Source organism: Sturnus vulgaris, chromosome 4 (assembly GCF_052056855.1).
Source record: "Sturnus vulgaris isolate bStuVul1 chromosome 4, bStuVul1.hap1, whole genome shotgun sequence".
In the NCBI taxonomy this organism is placed as follows: Eukaryota; Metazoa; Chordata; class Aves; order Passeriformes; family Sturnidae; genus Sturnus; species Sturnus vulgaris.
Genome location: NC_142246.1, coordinates 52,885,026 through 52,902,123, shown reverse-complemented (window position 1 = coordinate 52,902,123; position 17,098 = coordinate 52,885,026). Strand labels below are relative to the sequence as shown.

The 17,098-nt window shown below is 38.3% G+C and overlaps 1 protein-coding gene across 5 annotated transcripts in view; it reads left to right on the top strand.

Moving 5' to 3' along the window:
• The window catches only part of GRID2 (glutamate ionotropic receptor delta type subunit 2), a 679,862-nt gene that overhangs the window by 550,788 nt on the left and 111,976 nt on the right, over positions 1 to 17,098 (top strand). For all 5 annotated transcript variants that reach the window (XR_015803327.1, XM_014875285.2, XM_088163983.1 and 2 more), the window contains exons 10-11: positions 29 to 226; positions 7,804 to 8,116. Coding sequence is in view for 4 of the 5 variants with exons in the window: in XM_014875285.2 (XP_014730771.1) it covers positions 29 to 226; positions 7,804 to 8,116 (511 nt within the window). In the remaining variant the exon portion in view is untranslated. The remainder of the gene's footprint in view (positions 1 to 28; positions 227 to 7,803; positions 8,117 to 17,098) is intronic.

The following is a 17,098-nucleotide window of genomic DNA, read 5'->3' as shown; positions in this document are numbered from 1 at the left end:
TTGGTTTGTTTTGGTTTTTTTTGTTTAGGAAGAGCCCTTTGTCATGGTGTCTGAAAATGTTCTGGGAAAACCAAAGAAGTATCAGGGCTTCTCAATAGATGTGTTGGAAGCCTTGGCCACTTACCTCGGCTTTAAATATGAAATTTATGTCGCACCGGATCACAAGTATGGGAGTCCTCAGGATGATGGGTCATGGAATGGCCTGATAGGTGAACTGGTGTTCAAGGTAAGGCCATTAATAATTTACTAAGTAATAATGTGTGATAAAGTTAATAAATATGTGTTATGTTCTGTTTGCATCAGCTAGTAACCTTTTTCACGGGTAATTGATAACAATTTGTTTATTGCACTTTGCCAGCGCTTGAATAGCATGCACTGGACAGAACCAAAAAAGCTGGAAATTATACTTGTTAGTAACTGTTTAAGAAGAAGGGCAACCTCCTTTTTTTCAACCAAAGTAAAATCTAAACCTAGTAAAAAAATGGGATGCACAGCATCCTAATTAGTTTGGCAAGACCTGACACAAATGAATTGAAGAGGCTGTTCAAAAGAGAAAAAATTGGTGTTGCAGTAATTAGTGATACATTACATAAATAATGTACAGCACTGAGAAAAATGTTGGTGTGATGAATACATGAAGTATATAATCAACAGAAAATGGTTTATTGATATACAATAACATGTTATGTAGATATATAAATCAAGAATAATATATTATCTATTCTGTAATTAATAAACCATTTAGTCTTCTTAATTTGACATTAATTGTTCAATATTATATCATAAATAAATTGAACCAAATGCATATGCAATATTTTCCTTTTTACTTTTTGCCCACTCCTTGCATCTTTTCTGTTTGGAGTTTCTCCCATTGAGAGAGAAAAGACTAGGTAGACTCTATTCTACTGGTGCCTCATTTGTACTGTGTATATATGTATTTTATTTGCTCTTACTTAACATGTGGGACTAGAGTTTACAGCTATAGGGCACTACATTTGTTGTGCTTTCTTAAATAATTGCAGTAATTATTCATGTAAATAACTTAGGTGTTGGTGACAGAAGTTTTTCCATTTTCACATTTTTCCAATTGTCCAGGTGGAATTTAATTCATAACCACAGATAACAGTCAGAAGCACCATGGTCAGGTACAGGATCTAAGTCTTTCAATAAAGGAAAAGAAAGTGTATTTAAAATTTTAAAAAGAAAGAAAATAATACTCTCTATGGGTTAAAAATTGAGAAACTGATTGTTAAACAACAGCAAAAAAATTGTTAAACTGATAGGTTTAACCTATTCTGCCTCCTGAGCAGCAGGAATGGAAACACCCAGCTACTGATTCTGTACTCATATCACCCTTCATACACCTACACTGTAATAATGAACTTCCTTTGCCACCTCCCAATGTCCTTATGAAGCTGGTAGGTGGAACTGTATATTCACAATTGCTAAGTTGGACACAGCTAGAAAAGTAGATTTTGCATCACCACCTAAACCCTGACAGTAAAAATCCCTCATCTAATTTTGAGATGTAACACCACAATGGCCCATTGAATTATTTTAAAACATTCTTTCTGCCTCTAAACCTGATGTTATGCTACACCCTACTCTACAGTACTCATCAGGTCACTGCATAACACAGACTAGAGGGATCTTAATTCTAGATGGTCTGGAAATGGAAGTGGGCCTGGAATGTTTTTTATTTATTTGCAATGGATGATTGGTTAGGCAGAAATCATAACAAATCAAACGGCTCCAAGGAAAAACATGTATGACATTCTTCTTCCCTTTGCAGGCAGGGTTTCAAATGAATAATAGCTCATTGAAGGTGGTAATCACCCAGATCTGTAAATTCATGTCTCTAGTGCAACAGATTTAACCAGCCTGTTATGATTTTGTTGTAAATGAGTCTTCCTGGATATGAAATCTGTCTGCACATCTACAGTGTGTGAAGAGTTAATGGAACTGCATTTGGAAGTTAAAATCCATGTTTTCCCTATACTATAGCAGTGTCATTTTTCATCTTCCTTATCCTTATATAATTAATTAACAGAAAAGGTTCATTGTGTCCTTCCCTCCCATTCTCTGTCCCTCTTAAGGCAAGAGAACCTCTGGGCGAGCAGCCAGTGCCTATCTACCCCTTACCAAGTGCAAGCTGTTCTTGAAAGGCTGCGTTCTTATTTACTGTGAACTGAGTTCTGGGAGCAGAACTCAAATTTCTATCCGCTTGGCAACTTTATAAAGGGAAGTAGAGGAGCAGAGAATAATTTTAAATTAAAGGCCTAACCTGTTTGAAACACAGCATTTCCTTGTTTTCCCAACCAAGTTTTACACGCTGGTCTGGCCAACAAGTGGAGGAATTCCAGAAACAGTGGGAGTACTCTTTGCCTGTTAGTGTGTCAGCCAGGAATGAGTTCTGCAAGAGACAAGTCTCACTCAAGGGTAATGGAAAATAGCTGCCTTCTCTCTTTGAGTGCGCAGAATCATGCAACCATTTGGCTTGGAAAAGCCCTTTAAGATCATCAAGTCCAACTGCTATCCAGCACTGCCAAGTCAATCACTAAACCATGTCCCGAAGCACCACGTCTACTTGTCTTTTCCCACTTCTCTGGGCTGCCTGTTTCAATGCTTGGCCACCTTTTCAGTGAATGAAGGTTTTCTAGCATCTCCTGGCACAACTTGAGGCTATTTCCTCTTGTCCTATTTCTTGTTTCTGGGGAGATTAACCCCCACTGTATTACAGCCTCCTTCCAGGTAGTTGTAGAGATCATCTCATTGTGTCTCTGGCCACTCCAGAAGATGTCCCATATGAAATAGCGGTTGCTGTAGCAACCACATGATTTCTGTGCTCAAGATCAATATTCACTGCTTGCATTAACCATCTTCAGCATGCAGCAGTCTCTAGTGCAGGTCCTGGTATCAGGGAGAGCAGTCTCAGGCTGATCTGGTTTTCAGGAGCCCTGCTGGAGTTGGATGGCAGGGCAGGAGCCCAGCTGTGCCAAGTACCTGCCCTGGGCCCACAGTTGGCTTCACAGACATGACATTGTGCCTAGTTCACTCTGTTCCAGCTTTGAAGACAAGATTTCTGTTGGCTGCTAAAATAGGAGCTGGAATCAGCAGAACATAGTAAGTGGTTTTTATTGTGAACTTGGAAACTGATTCAAGCCTCCCCTCCTTTGATTGTCAAGACTTATATTAGGTACATGCTCTGTCCGTGCACCTTTTCTAGTCAAAATAACCTGAATATAACCCTGCTATACAAAGGCTTCTGTTTGCTAAACACCCGACCCAGGTGGTCTTTAGAGAATAAATGCTCTTTGAGAGAAGCATGTGGTGCTCTTGTCCCTCTCCTGTCAAGTGACCAGGGCTCTCACTGCATCTTGTAGAGCTTCATCTCACAAACAGGATTAGTTCCGAGAGCAGCAGCCCTCTGTGGAGAGGCTGAAATCATCTCAAGGGAGCAGTGCTTTACCACAAATCTTTCTCTTACTGTTAATTATCTTTGTTTTCTCACAGTGATTCCTTTAGTTTCTCTCTATCCAGATGGCCTGAGGGATAAGCCTGTGTGACAGGCAAGAGAAGTGGCTAATGCCACTTCTGGGAGAGCGCTTTCCAGCATGACTCTGGGCTTTCTGGTGATATTCACATCCATCAACCATTGCTATTACATCTTGCCATGCTACCTTGATTGCGAGGATTTTTTTCCAGCAAGGAACCATGAGGAAACAAACAGCGTAGGGAAAGCAGCCTGATTCCACTTGGGTCCATCAGAAAAGGAAAAATACATGCTTAATCATTTCTAAGAGAAACTGCAAATCGAGTAGAAGCCTCTTATGAGACTTTTTCTATTGCACCTTCTTAAGGGGGATAGTATAAGAAGGGAGAAACCATACAGGAAGTATGAAATGAGAAGAAAAAATAATAGCTGAGAAAAAGGAGAATTATTTGGATGTATGTGTGTTAGCTTGAATAAAAATGTCTCTCTGATTGCTTTTTGCATGTCCATGTTAATAACTGTGTAACGTGGGACTGCGTTTTATCACTTCTAGCATTTGTTGAAACTTGATTTAACATGGAAAATGGATGAAATTAAGGCTCTCACAGGACCAGTTTAGAATAGATTCATTTATTTTCCCTGTTCTTGATGATGAACCACAGGAAGATTGCTTTTCATGTGTATGAGATGTGCTTGCTACAGCAGTAGCTTAGGGACATTTCAGGGATTTCTAGGCTTTGCTGATAAGCTGGTTCTGTGACACCAGTAGCAGTCCTATCAGACCCTTTTGGTCATTTCTTTTGGATTTTCTCATTCTGGTTATGTTGCTCTACAATGGCCTCAGGAGAACTGCTGCTAAGGAAGATAAATATAAACTCCTATGCAGGTCACAGGCGCAAAATAATGCCCTCTGCTGTTTTTTCAATCTGTTTCAGGAGTCACAGTTTCATTCATGAGAAACATGTAAGACATATGATGGTTGCTTGATTTTGGCACTGCAAAAACTTAGTGAGTGGAGAGCTACACATGTTTATGATTCAGATTGGCAGCTTTATATCTAAATATTGACATAATTGCATGCATTTGCCTTTGTATCTCAGAAGCACTAAGTGAACCTTTACTTCTTCAAACTGATGTCTTCTCTGATCCAATCTGACATGTTAATGACAAGCATTTAATTTTTTTGATCTTCCAATTTTGAAACAAGATGACAGAGCCTATGCGTAATCAAGTATGCTCACTATCAGTAAATAAAGTATTTTTTAATATTTTTTATTTTATTTTTATACTCTCTATAGTTTTCTGAGAAACTGATGTTTATGATCCAAATTTAGTAAGTTAAGAATATGAGTTGCCAGATTTCAGTGTAGCTTTTTTTGGTTTTGTTTTGGTTTTTTGGTTTTTTTTTTGTGGTTTGTTTTTTTTTTTGTTTTTTTTTGGGGGGGGGGGGTGGTGGTTTTTTTTGTTTGTTTGGGGTTTTTTTGTTTGTTTTTGGGTTGGTTTTTTGTTTGTTTGGTTTGGGTTTTTTTGCTTTTGTTTTTTTTGGGTTTTTTGTTAGTTTGTTTGTTTTGTTTTTGTTTTTTGGTTTTGTTTTTTTCTTGGAACAGCTAAATACAAGAGTGCTAAGAAGTAAGGATCTACCTCTCTCCTCTCAGTTTTTCACTTTAGTACCTCTCAAGAAACAAAGACATACAGAAGGCAACCCTACTGCCATGGGCAAGACATCTTTCACTAGTTCAAGTTGCTCAGAGCTCTTCCTTGAACCTTCCAAGGATGGGGCATCCACGGCTTCTCTGGACAACCTGAAACAAACAGTGTCTCACCACCTTCACAGTAAAGAATTTCTTTCTAGTATCTAACCCAAACCTATCCCCTTTCAGTTTGATGACATTTCCCCCCATCCTGTCACTCCAGGCCGTTGTAAAAATGTCTCTCTCCATCTTTCTTGTAGGCTCTCTTCAGGTACTGGAAAGCTGCAATTAGGTCACCTCAAAGCCTTAATTATATATGTAGCATATAAAGTAGCAAGACATAATTATTTCTGCCGTACAGCAAAGGAAATGCAGCATTTCCATTAGCACAATATTGTTCCACTGTCATAGTTGGTTGATAACTGAAGTGGAACCATGATTCTGGGGAATGTGGAGAGACTGCTTCCCAGAGATGCAAATTAGGAGTAGAATTTCCATAGATACTATGGTGCATTATTTTTATCTTTAATTCTCTTCAATGTATTTAACGGGAAAAAAAAGTTTTCCTGTAAAAAGGGGGAGAAAAAATTCTGTTAGTTATACAGTCAATTATTATTTGGTAAAAGTATCTTTACTGTTTCTTTTTAGTAGAGAATCTTTAAGCGTCTTACAACAATGCAATTTGAATGAGAAACTCAATGATTTAGTATGGTAGAGAAATATTTTAGTAATATGCTAATAATTGATAACTCAGCTAATTTAATAAGCAGAGGCTGAGTCTAGGACTTTTTTTTCCACATGTCCTCCTTTACCCCTAAATTCCTATTTTGCTTTTTGATACACTTTCAGGGAAAAAGCCTATGCTATTCATTAAATGCAATCATAATTTCCTGTTTGACAACTATTGGACTTTTTTATTTGTAAATAGCTTTAAAAACATATTTATGTTCACAATTATGGGAGACAGTTCAAATGCTGGCTGGTTTGCATCTTGCTCATTGGAGCTAGGGCTTGACTGTCAGCAGGTGCTGTGAATCACTTGAGTCACTCCTTGAGCAGAAGGTTTGTAATAAGAGGATAGGGAGCCTCAGATAACCAGAACGTTTCCATGGATAATTCTAATTACTGTCTGAGTTTGCTGCTGCCCATGGGCAAAGGGCAGTTGAATCATCACTCACAAAAATTTGTTAGGAAGGGACCTGAAGTGAATTAATGAAGCCATGCTTTCAGCTGTGCTCATCAACACAACTTCACTTATGACACCGGAGAATTTAACACACAAATTAAAGCTGAAGCCCTAATTCATAGCTTTTAAGAAAATCAATATTTTCGAGGCCTTTTTTGTCCAAATCATCAGGCTTCCAGCTAGGCTCTGCCACTTTCTCAAGCCAGTGAACAATCAATATAAGGAACATCATTTAAAGTGAAGTCTTAAGAGCTCCGTGATTAGGAGTATGCTTGTGCCATGGGCTGCAGAGTGCTTTGCACATCATATTAAAAGACCCTGGTTGATTTACAAAATTTTCTAGTCAGTTTCAGCTGCCATACCTTCTCACTCAGTATTTCAAATCACATATCTAAGGAACTAGGAATCTCTGCCTTCTTTGGGCAAAAAGAAAGAAATTCAAGAGAGTTAATAAAATTTGACTCAGTACTTTCAATTTTTTGTGCTCTCCTCACCCCTTTCCAAAGGATCACACACTGCTTTAGGCAAAATAAAAATGGATTAAATCAAGGGAGTAGAAATTTAAATATTTTAAGTACTCTTTTGTCCTATTAAAACATCTAGAATTCACAGTCTTATTGCTCAATATTTGGGCTTTTAAAAATTGTATTCATATGTCTACTTTAAATAACCTTTCTTGGTTTTGGTGCTCTAATTGTACCTGTAAAAAGTAGCACCTTCTATACTTGTGCCTGGTGTCCCTGGAGACCTAATACATACTGTGAAATACAATGATTAGATCAAGCAATGTTACTCATCCTCTTCTCATGTGAAATGGAAATGGCACAAAGCAAGTCCAGGCTAGCTGAAGGACAGATTGGTATTGCTGGAGGAATTGCTTGTCAGGAGGATGCAGAGGAATTAATCGTAAAGGAACTGCATGCAGAATCTGCCCTTCTGCACTTCAGACTTTGCAGATAAAATTGATGTTTTATGGAATTTCAGGTGCTTCTGGGGTAGTAGGCCTTTGTCATGATCATCAAAACATGAAAATATTTTATAAATTTGGCTCTACCAGGCAACTAATCTCTTACGATTGGATCTGTTATGCACAAAATCTGGCTTTTGCCGCAATGGCAACGATGGCTTTAGTAAGCCAGGGTGACAAAAATTGCCAAAAGTACATTTCCTCCAGGTATTATCTATGTTTGGAGCGTCTTGATTTCTTGGAAAATAACAAGGAGAGCTGATGTGCCAAAGTCCACCAAGTGAGTTTTGCTTGCAGAAACGAAGACACGTGGTTGATGTACCCTGCTCAAGCCTTAGTCACCTTTCTGTGCTCACCTAGATGATGCTGAAGACCTTGGTCTTGGCATCTGATTCTCCTTAAACGAACAAAGAACTTTTTCGTAGCTCCTATTTATGCAGGTTGTTTTTTTTCTCCCTCTCCTCAGAGAGCTGACATTGGGATCTCTGCCCTGACCATCACCCCGGACAGGGAGAACGTGGTGGACTTCACCACCCGGTACATGGACTACTCGGTGGGCGTGCTGCTGCGGAAGGCAGAGAAGACAGTGGACATGTTTGCCTGCCTGGCCCCGTTTGACCTCTCCCTGTGGGCCTGCATTGCTGGCACGGTGCTCCTAGTGGGGCTCCTGGTCTACCTCCTGAACTGGCTCAACCCACCACGCCTTCAGATGGGATCCATGACATCCACAACTCTCTACAACTCCATGTGGTTTGTCTACGGATCCTTTGTGCAGCAAGGTAAGAGACAGAGGGAGGCTCTGCCTCTGAGAGAAAACCTATATATCCTCCCTATTGCTGAGAGACCTTTCTCTCTCCTGCCTCCCTTCCACAGACCACAAGGAACTGGGAGCCCTGGAAGCCTTGTGTTAAAAGATTTCCTAGATATTTGGCTACCCTATGTGGGAACCCTGAGAATTTCAGAGCACTATATGCTAGCTTGTGATTTATTGTTTTGTTATTACAGAAAGGTGATTTTTCTCTGAGTAAAAAAAAAGGTATTGCTCATCAGTTACTGGAGAATTATTCAACATTAACCAGTGCTATGTTCTTACCAGGTCAGACAGAGAATGCTGGGATTTGGGTTTTGAACTGAGTTTAGACTAGTCAGCAGCACTAAATGATCTTACTGTGTCTGGTATTCTTTCCTCCCTCTTCTGATTTACTTCCATTTTCCTATATAATGTTTAGATTCAAGTTTCTCTGGCCTTCCTGATTGCTTTCTCTATCCTATCTAGCATCTGGTGTAGCCCAGGCTGGTCTCCAATTCTGCTTATATTCATTCCCAAGTCCTTCACAATCTAACTCTTCTGGCAGAGCTTTAACGATGCATCCTAAAGACGTCAGGGACTGCAGATCTTGGCTGGGTATAAACTACTTAGAATTCTGGTCTACAAGTTGGGGTTGTATAGCAAAGTGGAATAAGAAAACACAGCTTAATATAAGAACAAAGGGGTTTAGATAATAACACTCGACAACAAAACAGAATGACCACCTTCTTGCTTATCCATGTAATTGTTCCTCAGTCACTGCTGGCACACCTGTTTTAATTTCACAGAGCATCTGCTCTACAAAGAGCCATGGCCACTACAGCCCCAAACTTGCAGACAGTTCTCTGTGTTTTAACCTGAATTTGGATGGAGCACTGTAGGTAAAGATGTCATATTTACTTAACACTGGCAACATGTGATTTAGAATTACATTATTCTTTTTTGAAAGCAGTGACATGACATCCATAAAAGCTAAAGGCGCCCAAAAAATCAAGGAGTATGAAACTCCTAGAATGGGAAAAAAAAAAAAAAAAAAAAAAAAAAGCTAAAATAATGTAAATAATGTCACTATCCAAAAAAAGAAGAAAAACTTAAGCTGAGAGTTTCCCCAAGAGGGGTGATTTTAAACATATAAGCACAGAGACATTAATTTTAAGATTATCATTTGCACTGAGCAGTGATGGTCAGCTGAGGAGAGCTGCAGAGATAGTTTCAGGGGGGTTGTGGGGTTTTTTTATAAATAAAACCAAAGACTTCAGAGTAGCTGAGACCTATGAAAGTTTTTTGAATGTATATGGGTGGGTTTATAAAGCTCTCTTTCTGTCCAAAGTATCCCCAGTGTGTTTGGTGCATCCAGCTGTGAGAGAGCAGCTGGTCTGCTACAGAACGAAACTCATTACATCTGTCTTCTTGTTAGGTTAGAACTTGTGAATTAGTTTCTTTACTGCACGAATGTGAGTCATTCCACACAGGTTTATGAGCCTAAGCATCCCCGCTGTACTCCCAACAGGAATCCCTAAAAGCTTTCTAGGAGACTGCCCAGCTAAGGTTCAGAGGAGGCACAACTGCTTTAATACACCTCAATCTGAACAATTATTATCTGAATCATTTGCCTCATGTTTAGCCAAGGAAGCCTGTGTTGCCCGGTTTCCTGAAATTCCCTAACTCATAGGTCCAGAGTAGCAGCCTTCAAGGGAGCACTTGGATAGATGCTCTGTTAGCTTAAAAAGAAAAGGATTTTTTGACCAATCAATGGAAATGAATTCCTAAGAGGGCTTAGAGAGAAACATTGAATTCAGCATGAATTTGAGGAAGAAGTTAGATGTAAAGAAGAGGGGACCAGGTGGCAAAAATAGCAGAATTTAACAGTGGGGAAAAAAAAAAAAAAAAAAGAAAAAAAAAGAAAGAAAAGAAAAGAAAGTAATTTATTTTATTTGAACAGAACTGTATCCACTCCCTGAGGTAAGAGGTGTTGCACATGAGGTGCAACTCATTAAAACCTGCTGGTGGTACAAAGCATCTGGGGGCACCAAAACTCTTGTGCAAGTTCAGTAAAAGAAATTCACAGAACTGGGAAGGTGGGAGGAATTATTTACAGAGAGAGAGACACCTTACCACTCTACCATTTGGATTTTCAACACAACTTTGTAGAATTCACCAGAATGATGTAAAATATTCACTTGGATCCTACTGAGAGAGGGAAAGTTATAGGCATGTATCTATAGCTTTGTTCTCCTTCAAACAAGCAGAACTAAACTGAATAAGCTTGAAGGAAAAATGAAACACATTGAAAAGAATTTATACCAAAATACATGACACTTACTGATTGATATAAAGACTCAGAAGAACTCAGAAATTCAGTGCAAAAGAGTAGGAGATCCGTTTATAATGTTAGTCTCTATTTCACATTCAATTTGAATATAACAAAAACTATATTAGCTGAAGTGTTATTGTTTACTAATCCTTGTGAATACAGACAAATGAAAATAATTTTCACTGACAGGGTAACTGGCTATTGTGGAGATTTTGGCTCTGTTTCCATTCATCAGCTCTTCTTTCAGCAGAAAAACTGTGGCTTTTATTTGTTATGGAATAGTAAATCTGTTGCTATTAATTCTGATTGGCAAATCTTAAGCGTAGCAGCATGGGGCATTTCAAATACTGTCACGTTCACTTAAGAAATCTTTCAGGAGCGATTTAAAGCATGACAAGGTACTCATTTCTGTTATCAAAACATAGAGCCAAAGATGCTTTTATGCCCTGTGCTGGCAGAAACAAAGCAGTGTGAACCCAGGATTGCTTGTGCTTTGATAGTTCTGGATTCTTTGTTCGGGGCTAGAAAGTGATTTGTGGCATCATCTTCTCTTTCTTTCCTCTAGACAGAGAAAAAGTTTGCAAGCATGCAGACGGGCTTCAGATCTGCCATGGCTCTGAAGACACAAGAGCCCTCTGCTGCAAAAATACAAGTTATTCTTTAAGTAAAATCATGAAGAGTTATGATTGAAACAAAGAGCTCATTTATTCTGAAATAGTTTAAAACTTGGGAGATTTTAGCAAGTAGCTTTAGTTCACTGTGTCCCTTTTTATTTTTGTTCAGCCTTGACTCTGGTGCCTTGTTCAAATGCTATTAACAAGTTTTTTCAATTTTTGAAACACCAAAGAAAAATACTGTTTCATTGTCTATATACAAAAGGCAACAGAGATCAATCCAGTGGTTTTTAAGGCAGATCTGTAATTACTGTCTTACTCAGTTACAAAATGTAAGTTTATTTAGTTGCTTCCTTGAAGGTAGACTGAAACATAATGTGACTGCTACTTGTATCACTTAAACTTAGGTCTTGAACTTGGCTTTCAATTTCTTCCCTCCATATTTCAGTGACCACTCTAGGCACCATTTTGAGACTGGTAATATGGAGATATATTTTAAGTTTCCCTTTTTATTTGACCTCCATTCATTATTGAGATTAGTCAAAATAATTTATATTATTTTTTAAAGACACATGAGGATAAAGCTGCAATATAACTCAATTAATATAAAAGCGCATAAAATGCAAAGGGAGTTTTTTATTCTGTACTCAAGCCCTTCATTGTAAACATAAAAAAAAAAAAAAAAAAAAAAGGCAGGCAGTGCACTGAAATGCTTTGGCTTCTTACCCAGTATACTCACTGAATCTGCAATATACTGTGACCACGAAGAAGGTCATGCTGCTGTGGATTATATTAAAAGCAAATGCTTCTGACTCTGAAGTCAAAATTCAGGCATGAGCAGTTAAAAAAATATCTGTTGTCTCTGAGTTGTCTATTCATCTAAGGATGAAGCAAAGTCACAGATTCAGACTGTGGAGGATTGCAGTTGTGTTGAAATTTAGTGTCTCAGCTTCTGAATTTGTTCTTTTCCTTTTGTTCATCCTAGAAAACTAAGTGGCTTAAAGCGCTGCATTTTGCTTCTTTTGAATATTACCTTAGACAACTGGACAGAAATCTGGCTCCAGGCAGCCCTGCTTGGGCACGGCGTGTTTGGACAAGGTCCCTTTCTACTTCAGGGAGTCTGAGTGATATATGAATCATGATATATTATGTAGTCTTTGCTTAGCTTTTGTGCTACTCTGTACAACCACAGTTTTCCTTCTCTTGAGCCATGGTATTGTTGCCACTCCCTCAAATTTTACCCTTATTAGAATTTGCCAGTATAGGGAACCTGCCACATGAACTCTCAGAGAAGAAATTGGGGGTTTTTAAAACTTTACTAAATTCTTCATCGAGATCAACTGAATCAAGTTGCTGCAATATTCTGATGACTTTTATACTTGCTGAGAACCTAGTTTAATCTCCTGAAGGTTTTCTATTAGCTTCCTATTAGGGGCTCTTGTTACAAAACACTCTAGGGAGCACTCTGTTCTCACCAGTATTGGGGAAAATCAATGATTTAAGAAACAGGAGTTCAAGATCTAGAGTTACTGCCAACTCTTTTTGTACTAAAGATCAGATTTTGAGACAGGTAAAAAAATGCTGCATAATTTTTTACCAAGGTTATGCAGAAGAATGTTTTTGGGGATTTTGTTTTGAAGGCAGCTTCTCAAATTTTTCTTCAGAATTCAGCAATGAGCTAACTTAGTATAATAGATTTCAACCGAATGTTGACAAAATAATGAAGTTGGAGAAAACTACAATATTTTGTATTTGATATGAAAGACACATAAAGGACTTTATCTTATCACACTCTGCTCATTTTGCTTTGAATTTTTCTGTAAAAGAAGGTATTTCTGAATTGGCAGATTATGCAGGTAAAGATGCAAGGCTCTATTTTGTTTGGGTTTGAGGTTTTTTGCTATGATGGAAAATGTCTTTTAAATGGCTGAATCAATGAAGATATAATCACTTCTTAGTGATTGCAACAAAACAAACATTCATTATAGTTTTATAAATAGAATTTGACCATAGGATAATGAGCACTTGAAGTATTAGCTGCAAAAATATAATTTTCTTCAGGGATCTTAATACACTTGCTTAACCTAGAAAAGTTATGAAATGGCTGATGTTAAAGCACCACTGGTGGGCCATTTTTTTATCCCCTTATATTTGTTTAAAATGCTGGTCACTACTGGAGGTTTTGGTTTGTCATCAGTGGTGTCAGTAATGGTCAATTATGCTGATAATACCTGGCAAATGAGCAAATCTTACTGTTTGCCTTGTGTAAATTACATTTCATAGGAGCAATAAAGCAGCCTCCAAGCTACAGCACTTCAAAGTCATTATAATACTTCTCAGATGGTTAAAGCTGCTCAGAATTCTCAGTCTTCTTCCTTGTATTACCACCCAAGGTGTGATATAATCCTCCTGAAATGCAGTGCCCGCAGTCTGCTATTGCTTAATAAATTACTCCAGCTTGCTTATCTCACTCTTGGCATATCCCTATCAGCAGGAAACCATTATGCTGTAGCAACATCCTTTCTTAGTGACATTTTCTCTTAATTAACTGTACAACAATCAAATATTTAATATTCAGAGGAAGACTCTAGAATCATTTTGATAAAATTCTGTTTGAGATTAATTATATCTTGACATATGATATTTAGTGGTGAAACCTGACATATTTGGGGTGGGGGGGTATGTTTAGAAATACAAAAAAAGATCCATTATAAAGGCTTTAGGACTGGGACCTAGTTCCTGATTTGGTTTCTGCACCTGATCTGCTGACAAACCACAGAAACGTTATTTAATATCTTAGATATCAGCCCTTAGTTTTAAAATTGAGATATTACCCATCTTCCTTCATAAAAGCATGGTTTATATCTTCTGATAGAAGGCAAAACTTAAATGCCAGTCTCATTAATTAACGATTTTAATTGCTGTTCAAACTAATGCCAGTCTTGACATATTCATGTAGCAAGGGGAACAGACTTGCTGAGCCTAAAATGCACAGCACTGAGCTGGGAAAATGAAAAGTCAGATACCAATCATGTTAGGAAACAGACTATATATACCAGCAGATTTATTTGTAGCACGATAGTGCCACCTTAAAGTATGCCCTCCCCCAAATTCTCATGTTATTTTGATAAAAGCTAGGCTAGTCTATCAGTAAGTGTATTTGCCCTCATAAAGTCATCTGTCTGAAATAGGGACTGCAGCCCTATGGTACCCAACCTCCTTTTGTAAGTCTCAGTGTTTTGGCCAGCCCTCTAGACAGCAGCCAAAACTGATGTCATTTTGGCAATTGTGTCCCATGTCTCAAATGTATTTGGAAACCACAAATGGTCACTGGAACTGACAGCAGGTACTGAGAGCTGTTGTCCTGTATGCAGTACACTTCTGTGAGTCTTGGATGCAGCTTTGTGTCATTTCAGAGGCTTGATTGTCTCTTTTTGAAACTGTAACTCCATGGAATAACCATGCTCCAAGTAAAATGTTCAGTAGTGTGAGCAGTCGTTTGCAGCAATGTGATTATCACTAGTGTGAAACTACCAGGGGATATGCTTGGTTTTTTCCCTAATTTGAAGTTAAGATTCAGGCAGTTCTCAGAGGCATCTTAAATAATGCATTTCTACATCTTCTCTGCACGTGGTTGCTTGAGTAATAGCACTGGGTACATGAGGCAGTCCATTTAGAGATTTTGTGTCTGATATACTGTCTATGAGGAGGTGAAGAATGAATGGCAGTATGAAAGCCCAAAAACTGCCTTAATTGTCTAGGACTGGCTCTGATTGACTGTGAGAAGGCAATGTCTGTCTGGCTGTAGTGTAAACCCTGATCAACACCAAGTGAGGCAAAAGGAAAGCAGAATGGGATGTCGTGGCATCTGTTCATAATTCTGTGCTCTTTCAAAAACATCCTAAGGTGAATATTTTACTCAGAACAGTTTCTTTAATAATTCTTATAATTTCTAATATGACTATATGCTGTATTTGGGTAAAGAATGAATAAGTTAGATTAGGTTATCAATATTGACTTTTCAGGGTTCACCTGTGTATAATATGCATTTAACTGAGGAAACAAGGAAGAACCATTTAGTCAGGAGCTGAATGTTTCTTGCATGGAGGAGCAACATAACCCCCATTTTTATCTTCAAAGATGTTTATAAACTGAAGATGCAAGTCCTACTTGTCCTGCTATTTGATACTCCTGCACAGGAGTTTACATTTAAATTGACAACTTCAGCTGTTTAAGATAGGGAGGAAGTGAGAAATGAGTTTTAGATTTATTAAAAATACTCCCCCTCTGCTTGGGATGACAGTAGTTTTATCTGCAAACTGATCAGCCTTTTCCAGCTGAGGACATCCAAGGCACCAGATAAACATGGGTTTTAGAGGGAGCCCGGGGTAGTCTTCTGTTGCTTTTTTTGCCCTGTGAGGAGTCCCTCCTCTGCAACAGCTGTGCCAGGGCTGCATCCACCCATGCAGACCCACTTCACAGCATCAACTGGTGGGTAGGTGCCAGGAAAATTGCCTGAAAGCTGTAAAGACAGGAGCAGCAGAGGTTTTCAAGCTGCTGGCAGGAAAGTTTCCCTTCTTCAGCACTTAAGGATTTTTTTCCTCAGACCTCTTGTAACATTAAAGTGTTTATAAAAGGAATAGGCCAAATTAATATAGAAAGGAAACAAAAAATGCTGTCAAATCTGTTCCTTTCCCTGATTGTTTAGATGGACCAGTCTCAGCATATATGGTAAAATGAGAGCAAAATGAGGGCTGTTGGGGGGGTTTGTTTGTATTTTTTTTAAATTTAGTCAGCTTCCCAGCATGCAAATTAAGGGGATTACCTTCATTATAGCAGCATCCTGTTGTAGGAATCTCCTGCTGCTTAATTTTTATCCTTCCACTATCAGTAGTGGAGAGAGAGATCTTAAAGTAGGACTTCACCTTTTCAGTGTTTTTGAAGTTATTGAGATAGGGCTGGGTTAAAAATGTGTGATACCTCACCTACCAGGCAAAAGGGAGATGAAGGAACACAGGTGGTTTTGACTGAAGCCTTGTCTTCCCCCAAGCTAGGACAGTGTAAAGGTAGAGATGAAGGGGAAAGAAAGGCATCTGCAATAGGCTGTTGTGGAACAGGGATAATCAATCTGTTGAGTGGGGTGTTCGTTGTCCATGCCCAGATATACTTGCTAAGAGAGCATTTTTAGCCATAAGCATGGACTTCATTCCTACAATGGCATCTTTTATTTCTATATCCCCAAAGAGGAAAATCCTCACTATCCTGTAAAGTCACCTTTGAAGTCGCTTTTCACTCTTGAAAAACCCCAGTTGTGTTCTTAAGCAGGGTGATAGCTGATTTGCAGTGAAAACCAGGTTATTCGACTTTCAAACATAAGCATCCATATTAGTGATTTTCATCAATAAATGACATTATAGCATTTTTCTCTGTGAAACTTAAAAGGATGAGAGTTTCATTCTGTCCCCTGTTCACTGTTATAATACTACATTAGGCCATCTGAGTTTGAGAGATCACTTTGATAACAACATTGCAGGACGTACCTGAAGTGGAATTGTAGTCTAAATTTTAAAATGTGTTATTTAGGAACATAATTAGAGCTCCTGCACTGGTGATGATTGAATTCATGATTGAATAAGGTTAGGAGTTCATTGCAGAGAAGCATTCTGAAAATTAAAGGATAACTAGAATTAGTGACATGGAAACTGAGCTAAGGTATTGAGATGTCTGTGATTCACTTGCCTCTGAAGTAGTCAGGGGTCACTCTGTACTGATGAATGCTTGGAAAACTTGGAAGAACAGATTTATAAAAAAGTTCACAATTATTTTAAAATTCAAGTAAAACCATATTTTTAGTGTGTAATCCTTTTCTAAGTTCCCTTCACTCCCTAAAATCTTGAGTCACAGAATTACGTAGAGATGAAAAGATTATGGGGAAAACTACTTGTCAAAAGATGTGAGGGCTTTACTGGAATAAGTTTTTGTCCTTATGGTCATACTGCAGTATTTTGTGTTTTGCTTGGTTCAC